This window comes from Papilio machaon, chromosome 4 (assembly GCF_912999745.1).
Source record: "Papilio machaon chromosome 4, ilPapMach1.1, whole genome shotgun sequence".
NCBI classification, from domain to species: domain Eukaryota; kingdom Metazoa; phylum Arthropoda; class Insecta; order Lepidoptera; family Papilionidae; genus Papilio; species Papilio machaon.
Window position 1 is genome coordinate 10,296,550 of NC_059989.1, and position 11,763 is coordinate 10,308,312.

Genomic DNA, 11,763 nt, shown 5'->3' on the forward strand with positions numbered 1-11,763 from the left:
AGACCTATAAATCGCCTACTGCGCAGCTTGATCGCTAGCGTTCTTTTTACGTGACGACCACTATACCTAATAATTGTGCATTCAAAAGTTTTTAGCATTAAATTGATAAATAAAGCATGTTAAATATAATTTTATTTTTGTTTTTCTTTTATTACAATCTCGTTTATACGTGAAATAACAAAGTTTATGATAAATAAAATTTTTGAAATTGCAGATAGTTATTTATCCAAAAACATGGTTTATCCACTAAACTCGAAAAAAGATGGAAATTATGGGTATTTATCCATTTCGAATTTTTACTCGGTTGAAATCCGAATCCCAATCCCCATCCCTCGCAGTCATCAAATGTTTCAGAGATTACCCGAAACAAACGCGAACTTGTGGACAGACAATATTACGGATACAAAATAAAGTATTATTTTCGGTCGGGTGGTAGCGCGGTGGGTGCTGTGGGCGCTGTGGGAGCGATGGGCGCAGTGGGCGCTGTGGGAGCGGTGGGAGCGGTGGGCGCTTTGGGCGCGGTGGGCGCTGTGGGAGCGGTGGGCGCTGTGGGTGCTGTGGGCACTGCGGGCGCTGTGAGCGCGGTGGGTGCTGTGGGCGCTGTGGGAGCGGTGGGCGCTGTGGGCGCTGTGGGAACTGTGGGAGCGGTGGGCGCTTTGGGCTCGGTGGGCGCTGTGGGAGCGGTGGGCGCTGTGGGAGCGGTGGGCGCTGTGGGTACTGTGGGCACTGCGGGCGCTGAGAGCGCGGTGGGCGATGTGGGCACTGCGAGCGCGGTACGCGCGGTAAGCGCTGTGGGCACTGCGAACGCGGTACGCGCGGTAAGCGCTGTGGGCGCGGTGGGCACTGTGGGCACGGTAAGCGCAGTGGGCGCGGTGGGCACTGCGGGCGCTGTGAGCGCGGTGGGCACGGTAAGCGCTGATGCCGCGGCGGGCACAGTGGGCGCTGTGGGCACGGTACGCGCTATCGGCGCTGTGGGCAAGGTACGCGCTATCGGCGCGGTGGGCACGGTAAGCGCTTTGGGCGCGGTGGTCGCTGTGGGCACGGTACGCGCTGTGTGCGCTTTAGGCGCGGTGGTCGCTGTGGGAGCGGTGGGCGCTGTGGGAGCTGTGGGAGCGGTGGGCGCTGTGGGAGCGGTGGGAGCTGTGGGAGCGGTGGTCGCTTTGGGCGCGGTGGTCGCTGTGGGCACGGTACGCGCTGTGTGCGCTTTAGGCGCGGTGGTCGCTGTGGGAGCGGTGGGCGCTGTGGGAGCTGTGGGAGCGGTGGGCGCTGTGGGAGCGGTGGGAGCTGTGGGAGCTGTGTGCGCTGTGGGAGCTGTGGGAGCGGTGGGCGCTGTGGGAGCGGTTGGCGCTGTGGGAGCTGTGGGTGCGGTGGGCGCTGTGGGAGCGGTTGGCGCCGTGGGAGCTGTGGGCGCTGTAGGCGCTGTGGGAGCTGTGGGAGCGGTGGGAGCTGTGGGAGCGGTGGGCGCTGTGGGAGCTGTGGGAGCGGTGGGCGCTGTGGGAGCGGTGGGAGCTGTGGGAGCTGTGGGAGCTGTGGGAGCGGTGGGCGCTGTGGGAGCGGTGGGAGCTGTGGGCGCTGTGGGAGCTGTGGGAGCGGTGGGCGCTGTGGGAGCAGTGGGAGCGGTTGGCGCCGTGGGAGCTGTGGGAGCGGTGGGCGCTGTAGGCGCTGTGGGAGCGGTGGGAGCTGTGGGAGCGGTTGGCGCTGTGGGAGCGGTGGGCGCTGTGGGAGCGGTGGGCGCTGTGGGAGCGGTGGGAGCTGTGGGCGCTGTGGGAGCTGTGGGAGCGGTGGGCGCTGTGGGAGCGGTGGGCGCTGTGGGAGCGGTTGGCGCCGTGGGAGCTGTGGGAGCGGTGGGCGCTGTAGGCGCTGTGGGAGCTGTGGGAGCGGTGGGAGCTGTGGGCGCCGTGGGAGCTGTGGGCGCTGTGGGAGCTGTGAGAGCGGTGGGCGCTGTGGGCGCTGTGGGAGCGGTGGGCGCTGTGAGAGCGGTGGGCGCTGTGGGAGCGGTTGGCGCTGTGGGAGCGGTGGGCGCTGTGGGAGCGGTAGGAGCGGTGGGCGCGGTGGGAGTGGTACGCGCGGTGGGAGCGGTGGGCGCTGTGGGAGCGGTGGGAGCGGTGGGAGAGGTACGCGCGGTGGGAGCTGTGGGAGCGGTGGGAGCTGTGGGCAAGGTACGCGCTGTCGGCGCGGTGGGCGCTGTAGGCGCGGTGGGCGCTGTAGGCACGGTACCAGCTGTGGGCGCTGTAGGCACGGTACCAGCTGTGGGCGCTGCGGGCGCTGTTGGCACTGTATGCGCTGTCGGCGCGGTGGGCACGGTAAGCGCTGTGGGCGCGGTACCAGCTGTGGGCGCTGTAGGCACGGTATGCGCTGTCGGCGCGGTGGGCGCTTTGGGCACAGTGGGCGCTGCGGGCGCTGTGGGCACGGTAAGCGCTGTGGCCGCGGTGGGCACTGTGGGCGCAGCGGGCGCGGTACCAGCTGTGGGCGCTGTAGGCACGGTATGCGCTGTGGCCGCGGTGGGCGCGGTGGGCACGGTATGCGCAGTGGGCGCGGTGGGCACTGTGGGCGCTGTAGGCACGGTATGCGCAGTGGGCGCGGTGGGCACTGTGGGAGCTGTGGGCAAGGTACGCGCTGTCGGCGCGGTGGGCGCTGTAGGCACGGTACCAGCTGTGGGCGCTGCGGGCGCTGTTGGCACTGTATGCGCTGTCGGCGCGGTGGGCACGGTAAGAGCTGTGGGCGCTGTAGGCACGGTATGCGCTGTGGCCGCGGTGGGCACTGTGGGCGCAGCGGGCGCGGTACCAGCTGTCGGCGCGGTGGGCGCTTTGGGCACAGTGGGCGCTGTGGGCACGGTAAGCGCTGTGGCCGCGGTGGGCACTGTGGGCACAGCGGGCGCGGTACCAGCTGTCGGCACAGTGGGCGCTGCGGGCGCTGTGGGCACGGTATGCGCTGTGGCCGCGGTGGGCACGGTACCAGCTGCGTGCGCTGTGGGCGCTGCGGGCGCGGTTCCAGCTGTGGGCGCTGTAGGCACGGTAAGCGCAGTGGCCGCGGTGGGCACTGTGGGCGCTGCGTGCGCTGTGGGCGCAGCGGGCGCTGTGGGCGCTGTAGGCACGGTATGCGCTGTCGGCGCGGTGGGCGCTTTGGGCACAGTGGGCGCTGTGGGCACGGTAAGCGCTGTGGCCGCGGTGGGCACTGTGGGCGCAGCGGGCGCGGTACCAGCTGTGGGCGCTGTAGGCACGGTATGCGCTGCGGCCGCGGTGGGCACTGTGGGCGCTGCGGGCGCTGTAGGCACGGTATGCGCTGTGGCCGCGGTGGGCGCTGCGGGCGCGGTACCAGCTGCGTGCGCTGTGGGCGCTGCGGGCGCAGCGGGCGCGGTTCCAGCTGTGGGCGCTGTAGGCACGGTAAGCGCTGTGGCCGCGGTGGGCACTGTGGGCGCTGCGTGCGCTGTGGGCGCAGCGGGCGCTGTGGGCGCTGCGGGCGCAGCGGGCGCTTTACCAGCTGTGGGCGCTGTAGGCACGGTAAGCGCTGTGGCCGCGGTGGGCACTGTGGGCGCAGCGTTCGCGGTACCAGCTGTGGGCGCTGTAGGCACGGTAAGCGCTGTGGCCGCGGTGGGCACTGTGGGCGCTGCGTGCGCTGTGGGCGCAGCGTTCGCTGTACCAGCTGTGGGCGCTGTAGGCACGGTATGCGCTGTGGCCGCGGTGGGCACTGTGGGCGCAGCGTTCGCGGTACCAGCTGTGGGCGCTGTAGGCACGGTAAGCGCTGTGGCCGCGGTGGGCACTGTGGGCGCTGCGTGCGCTGTGGGCGCAGCGGGCGCTGCGGGCGCAGCGGGCGCGGTACCAGCTGTGGGCGCTGTAGGCACGGTATGCGCTGTGGCCGCGGTGGGCGCTGCGGGCGCGGTACCAGCTGCGTGCGCTGTGGGCGCTGCGGGCGCAGCGGGCGCGGTTCCAGCTGTGGGCGCTGTAGGCACGGTAAGCGCTGTGGCCGCGGTGGGCACTGTGGGCGCTGCGTGCGCTGTGGGCGCAGCGGGCGCTGTGGGCGCTGCGGGCGCAGCGGGCGCTTTACCAGCTGTGGGCGCTGTAGGCACGGTAAGCGCTGTGGCCGCGGTGGGCACTGTGGGCGCAGCGTTCGCGGTACCAGCTGTGGGCGCTGTAGGCACGGTAAGCGCTGTGGCCGCGGTGGGCACTGTGGGCGCTGCGTGCGCTGTGGGCGCAGCGGGCGCTGCGGGCGCAGCGGGCGCGGTACCAGCTGTGGGCGCTGTAGGCACGGTAAGCGCTGTGGCCGCGGTGGGCACTGTGGGCGCAGCGTTCGCTGTACCAGCTGTGGGCGCTGTAGGCACGGTATGCGCTGTGGCCGCGGTGGGCACTGTGGGCGCTGCGTGCGCTGTGGGCGCTGCGGGCGCAGCGGGCGCGGTACCAGCTGTGGCCGCGGTGGGCACTGTGGGCGCAGCGGGCGCGGTACCAGCTGTGGGCACTGTAGGCACGGTATGCGCTGTCGGCGCGGTGGGATCTTTGGGCACTGTGGGCGCTGCGGGCGCTGTGGGCACGGTAAGCGCTGTGGCCGCGGTGGGCACTGTGGGCGCTGCGGGCGCTGTGGGCACGGTAAGCGCTGCGGGCGCGGTGGGCGCTTTGGGCGCGGCGGCCGCTGTAGGCACGGTATGCGCTGTGGCCGCGGTGGGCGCTGTAGGCACGGTACCAGCTGTGGGCGCAGCGGGCGCGGTGGGCGCTTTGGGCGCGGCGGCCGCTGTAGGCACGGTAAGCGCTGTGGCCGCGGTGGGCACTGTGGGCGCTGTGGGCGCTGCGGGCGCTGTGAGCGCTTTAGGCGCGGTGGGTGCTGTAGGCACGGTACCAGCTGTGGGCGCTGCGGGCGCTTTGGGCACTGTGGTCGCTGTGGGAGCGGTGGGCGCGGTGGGCGCTATGGGCGCGGTGGTCACTGTGGGCGCTGTCGGCGCTGTGGGCGATGTCCACCACTCGCGCTTTGGGTGCGGCGCTCCCTCGTCGCTCTCCGCGCCCTCCTCGCCCTGGTCTGCATTCACCTCAACGTCGCGGTATTCCTGTAATCGCAATTTTAATATTGGATTATGAGCCATTTCACAATATATATTTCAATGCTCGAGTTTGAATGAAAATACGTGACGTGTACGATGTACGTAAATCACGGCTAGAGATATTTGTACTTGCTATAGTTGTTTTGTGCGCGTGTGACGGGGATGTAAGGCGGTGTAATGCGGTGTAAGGCGTAGTAAGTCAGTGTAAGGCGGTGTAAGGCGGAGTACGGCGGTGTATACCTGCTTGTGGGCGTGCGCCGAGTGCGCGTGGTCGGGGCGCGCGTGGATGTCGGTGTAGAGTTTGGCGCGTGCGAAGTAGTCGTCGTAGCGGTCACGGAGCAATGCCGCCGCCTCGGCGTTGAGCGTAGAGTCCGCGTTGGGCGCGATGAGCAAACAGCGCACGGCCAGCAGCGGGTGCGCCAGCCCGAGCTCCGGCCGCCAGTCGGACTTCAGCGTGTTGACGTAAACCTCACCCGCCGCCGACACGTTCGGATGGAAGATCTTGGTCAGAAAGTAGGCGCGCGGCGGCGCGGCGGGGAACTCCCTGCCCAGCGCCAGCCGCACGCGGAACACACCGCCGGCGTAAGGCGTGTCCGCTTCCCATGGAAACAAACGCTTTAAGCATTTCTTTAATTAAAAATAATTAAACCACTTCTAATACCTCATCCTAAAAAGATGCTTTCCAGTCCGGAGAAAAGAATTATAGTTGAAATCTGACAATCCTGTATTTTAAGGAACAATAGATTGCGTAAATGATAAAAGGAACAAAATCTCGGCCACTTACAACTTTCATTATACTCGCTTCTGCCGCAATAATTACACAGAGGGACTAGACAAAGTATCATTAGATAAGCGCAGTTGCTAAACGAAAAGTCAAAAATGTATGGAAGTGACAAACTTTCGATATGTCACGTATTTTATTCTATTAGCGATAGCGATTGTCGAATTTAACATTGTCTAGACCCGCTGGTCGGCAAAAACAAATATTTTTCGCTCCTTTAAATTTTGATGCTAAATTAATGTATATTGGTGGGTGCTTTAAAATCAAAATACATTGAAAAGAAAAAAAGCACGTCAATTTTAAAAATAACGGTGGTTTAATCAAAACAGTCTTAATATAGCCTTGAACAACATTCTTTAAATGGTGATTACTATTAAAATATGTTTATTTTGATGAAAATAAAAATAAAATAAAGTGTATGTAGATTAGATAATAAATTAAAATGAAACCCAACTGATTTTGTGAAAAAAAAATATAAAATTCATGTTATCTATCTACTATAAATTAAAATTGAAGCCATGGTTATGGAAACTATCATATGATATGAGCTAACTGAGACAATCATTAAAATAGTACATTAAATAAGAATAATTAAGTGATTATTTATGGATTGAGTTGTAATGAGAATGTTTTTGTTTTCTTGTGTAGTTTACTTAACTCCTAACTATTCTAATATTGTTTAATGCCCATGTGTTGTCATCTAACAATGTTTCTTGTTAAGTCACTGAGTTGGCTCCTCACGATAGTGCAAGGATCCTGGATAATTCACTGTATTTTTGGATATATTTTTCATTACTCCGTATATTTTGGAGGAGAGTGAACTGTGCAAGCGCACATAAACTTCTAAGAAAATCACTTGTGTCTGTTTTTTATTTATTTTTCCTACAAAATGCAAAAAAATAATGTTTTTAATAGTGTAGTAATCCAATTCCTACTTTCAGCAACTCATTTATAAGTTTTAACTTGTTGATTTAGTCAATTTTTTCATTTGATGGTGTTGTTATTCAAAAATATTTCATTTTCTAATTGACATGTATATGGAGTACAATATAATATGGATACAACTGTGAGGTATACTGATATCTCTCGCAGTGGTTGGGAATCAGAAAAACATCTTTAAGTCATATGTTTTAAAGGTATATTTATTTAATATTTTATTTTTTAAATTCCTTGGATACCATGTTTTTCTTAAAAAGGGAGTGATCTCTTCATTCATTCACCCTTCATACCCCTTAAAACTTTAACCACCTTCTGTTTGACTGTGATAGTTTACTGCTTGAGTATATTAGAAAACATATTGTTGCAAACTCTACCATTACAGTTAAAGTATGGTAGCATTAATCATAAAGGCAAGACATATTTATGCCGGCTCCAAAATTCATTTGGTTCCACTCATACATTATGTTAGACAATACACAGAAGATCCTAAAATAAATTTCCTACTTAAAATAAGAAATTCTTAAACTCAGCATTTAGCCATTTGGAAGTATTGATTTGAAAGTTTGTTTAGCTGCAAGATAATTATGAGCTAAATCACATAGAGGCATACATAACAAGTAATGAAAAATTGCTGGGCATAGCCAAAGGGTACCTGGACCGTCGATGAGGGCCACGACGTCAGTGATGTCGTTGTCCCACAGCAGCAGCTTGACGCCAGCGGGCGGATCCGCCGCCAACCGGCACATCTTGGGCACCACACTGCGCAGTACCTGCGAGCACACGTTCTCCACGTTCGACATCGCTCAGTGCCCGTGCAGTGTCCCACCGCACAACGCAACACCACAATCCCTACTTCCTTTGACTTCTATTACGTTTACACACTTAAAATAGCTACATGAAATAACTCCACAACAATATTTTCTAGGTTTCCTTTTGTTTACAGGCTTGACCCCCTGCCCTCTCCAAACCTTTTCGAATAATGTTTTAATATTTACAGTTGCAAAATATACTCAAAAATAAATACAATCTACCGTTTCGTTTTAAATTGCTATTATAGTTATAGGGATACTAACAATTTTTTTTTAAATTTTATGACCTGGTAACATAGACCTTTAGGTCATATCTTATTTGGAAAGTGTTCATTACTTTGGAGTCACTACACTTCACTTCACTAAGATTCGTCGTTTAAATTGTTTGGATTGTATTTTTTATGTAGTTATAAATGGGTTTATAGGATGTTGGATCCTGTAGTAAAATGTTAAGTGGCGGCGGGCGGGAGGAAGAAACACACTTAAATGCATTGGTAACACTAAGTTCACTAGTCAGCACATCAGCACAAGTCTTTGAATTAGGAAACTTTGGCAATCGAAAATAATGTGGTGGATCGTTTCTTCTTCTGCTTGACAGTGAATACATTGGTTTTTTATAATAATGCCTAGTCTTGCTAGGTGTGACGGCGCAGTATTATCGCCAAATCTCAGTCTGTTTATTGTTTTAATGAAATCCCGATTTTCATTAGTTTTAAATCTGTCATACCATGGTTTAACAGGTAGGCTATCTTGGATACTTCCATACCACTTTCCCTGGTTTTCCTGGTCTTTCTTCCACATTTCGGTCCATAAAGTATAAATGTTTTCCTTAATATTTACAAAATAATCGGTAAAAGGAACGAATAGTAAGTCTGTAGCGTCAATACTGTTTATAGCTTTGCAGGCAGCTTTTTCAGCGTTGTCATTGCCGGTTATGCCTTTATGTGAGGGCACCCACATAAAAGCTATATTTACATTCATAAGATAATATTTATACTATAGTACTTTTATATTATTGTTGGATTATAATCTACACTTACTCTATGATCAATAATGTAAAGAAAGCTATCGATTCAATAATCTATGATCAATTCAATTATCTATGACCTTTGTAAAAGATGGCGAGTCGCTAAAATATACATTATTGACGGTCGAGTTGGCGATTGTAGCTTTTATGGCGAACACAATTATATCTAAGGACTTACTAGCCAAAGTTAAAAGTTGCGGAGACTGGTAGATTTTTAGTTATTGAATAAATAAAATCGTATTTTAGGTTAGATTTTCCACTACTTTTGACGTAACTTTGATAGTTTTATTTAAAAAATGGGCAAAGGCTTTTATTTTATACAGCCATAAGTCATGTATGCTGCTTAAATAAATTAAAAAATACTCTATTTAATTCGATTAAAGTTTTTTAAACCAAACATATAATTAATTTTAATTTTTATTGCGAAATGTTATCTTAAATTGATTAAAAATAATAAAAATCTGACATTTATATTGTTTAATTATTTCATAATTTTGAAGACACGGAACGCAAAACTACGACGTAGCGAAGAGTATGTAACTACTTCGTAGTATACTAGCGAAATAGTTACATACTCTTTGGCATTATCCATCAACGATTTTTCAGATGCTTTCTGTAAATTCAGTTCTTTGTAAATTTGAATTGTAAGGTTGGATTTGAGTCACAGAACCGAATCAGTCAACCCCGACTCCACGTGGTACTTTCTGCCCTACCCCTAGAGTGTTTATGAAAAGCCGGAGGCGCGGAGGGGGAGCAGCCCCCTTGGTACGCTAAGGCGGAGGGGCTTTTCATCCCATAGCGCCGGGGACGTTGCAAATTTCTCTTGTTAGGGAACCAAATTCTGCCTATTTCATATGTTTTTTTTGTTATTTTTTTGTTTTTTTAAGCAACAAACATGGCTTAAATAAAAGCCTTTGACCACTTATAAAAAAAAACTGTCAAAGTTACGTCAAAAGTAGTGGAAATAACTAACCTAAAGTACGATTTTATTTATTCAATAACTAAAAATCTACCAGTCTCTGCAACTTTTAACTTTGGCTAGTAAGATATAATTGTGTTCGCCATAAAAGCTACAATCGGCAACTCGACCGTCAATAATCTATATTTAACCCACCATTTCACTATATTTCACTTGTTCATATTCATAGTTATTTTTATTTTCAGTTGCTAAAAACACTTGCTCATTCTCGGTAGATGCAGAGTATGACTGAAAATCTCTCCCTGAATAATTATTTCCTCGTGCTGATTGTCCTCTCCAGGTTCCTCTAAATCCATGACCTCTATTTGGGAATCCTCTATTTCTTTTTTCTTCCTGATTAATATAACCTGTTCTCTGTATCATTCGAGTACCTCGTCCTCAACCGCTTATATAACTTTGATTTTGTCCACGGCTGATTTCATTGTAAAATTGTCTATTTCTACTATAGTCTTGTTGTGCCGTTCTACATTCAAACTTTTTATGACCTTCCTTTCCACATCCATAACATAAAAATGAAGTTCTGTGATGCTCCTTTGTATATGAAACACCTTTGGTTCTCTTTTCTTCATCTACGAGTAATCTGTCTTTTACCATATCTACTGTCAAGTCTGACAGGGTTTCTATCGCTGTTACAATAATCTCATATGACTCGGGCATTGATAATAATATTACATTTACTTTTTCTTCTTCAGATAATGCACTTCCGGCATCTCTGAGCTGACCGAATATTTTTGAAAATTAAACAAAATGCTCTGACAAGGGAGTCCCTTCTGTTGAGACATGGCAAGACTCGCTGCGACGCGGCGCCGGCGACCGCGACGTCACGACCGACGTCACGACCGGCGGCACCAACGAGCGAACGGCGGTCGACGGCGACGACACTCGCCACCTCGGACTCCACCGGCAACGGAATACTCTTCTGAACTAGCCTTGACCCGAACTTTCATTGCGATTTAAGAAGGCGATACAACCGGCCCTTTCATACAGTCCACTTATCCTCGTAACAATAACATTGGTCCTTTAGGATTCTCACCGTCTTAATTTTCGAAATCGTCGAAATAACGGTCACCGCAATGTTCAACGTCGAGTCTCTGCGCACTTCAAAACGCGGTCTTCAGCTATAGAAGATCTTCGGGAGCCTTCATCGTCGTCAAGATCATCATCCTGCCGAAGAAACTTCGCCCGGCAACCGCGCGCGCTCGAGAACATGCCCCTTATGCAATCAAACTCATTTTCTATTTAACTGTGAAACATTCAGAGCCCTCCCTATTGAAGTTCGAATTCAAAAGGCCAAAGAAGCTAAGGTCTGTCTTAATTGTTTACGACCTGGGCACTTAGAAAATAATTGTAGCCTTGTACCATGTAAATATTGTAAAAAACGTCATAACACGCTTTTGCACTTGCACGAGCCGCAAATAATTCCTGAGCCTGCTCTGCCTTCAACTAGTAACGTTAATCACTTTGCTAATTCAAGCAATTCAAAGCAGTTTACTACTCCTCCGCACGTTTTGCTTTCCACAGCGCTGGTGAAGGCGGTGGACAGCCAAGGCGCCGTCCACGCCGCCCGGATGCTCCTTGACAACGGGTCAACGGCCAACTTTATAACACAATCGCTCTGCGGTAAGCTGGGATTGTCACGACGAAGTGCGAGTTCCACGGTGACAGGTATAAACAATAATACTTCTCATATTACACAGTCTTGCAGCCTTACCTTTGAGTCCTACCATAGCGACTTTTCTTCTTTGTGGTGGTCAGGGCCAACCTTTTTGGCAAAAAATGAATGTGACTGGCCAACAATGCCCAATTGTAACGTGAAACAGGATCTACCCGAGTTGATTACTTGTTCTTTAGCGCTTGATAATAATTCTAATGCTGACTTAATTGCTAACTTAATCAAAAATAAATCAAAACTAACTAGCTTACAAAATACAATAGCATATTTACAGAGATTTATTTATAATTCTCGAAACCAGACCTACAAATTAACAGGTCATCTTTCGGTTCAAGAACTTCAAAATTCATTAAATTTAATCATACAGAAATCTCAAATGGAGATGTTTCCTGATGAATATGCTATTCTTAAAGCCGGCGAGACATTGCCCAATAAAAATCGCTTGATTTCATTAAGTCCATTTCTAGATCATAATAATATTATCCGAGTCGGTGGCAGGCTAGATAATTCCCCTTATAGTTTTGATACCA

At 51.7% G+C, this 11,763-nt stretch overlaps 2 protein-coding genes across 2 annotated transcripts; one reads left to right on the forward strand and one right to left on the reverse strand.

Annotated features, from left to right (window-relative positions):
- Nucleotides 1-467: 467 nt before the first annotated feature.
- On the forward strand, nt 468-4,526 carry LOC123723627 (collagen alpha-2(I) chain-like; the record flags this gene model as incomplete). The annotated part of the gene is made up of 2 exons (XM_045686866.1): nt 468-2,190; nt 2,236-4,526. Coding segments are annotated over exons 1-2 (4,014 nt in total), but the record flags the coding sequence as incomplete, so codon positions are not given.
- Nucleotides 4,527-4,546: 20 nt separating this feature from the next.
- Nucleotides 4,547-7,796, reverse strand: LOC106716267 (ubiquitin-conjugating enzyme E2 S; the record flags this gene model as incomplete). Its single annotated transcript, XM_045686867.1, has 3 exons — nt 7,399-7,796; nt 5,267-5,622; nt 4,547-5,032 (listed from the first exon to the last, which is right to left on the reverse strand). Coding segments are annotated over exons 1-3 (990 nt in total), but the record flags the coding sequence as incomplete, so codon positions are not given.
- Between the last annotated feature and the right edge of the window lie 3,967 nt (nt 7,797-11,763).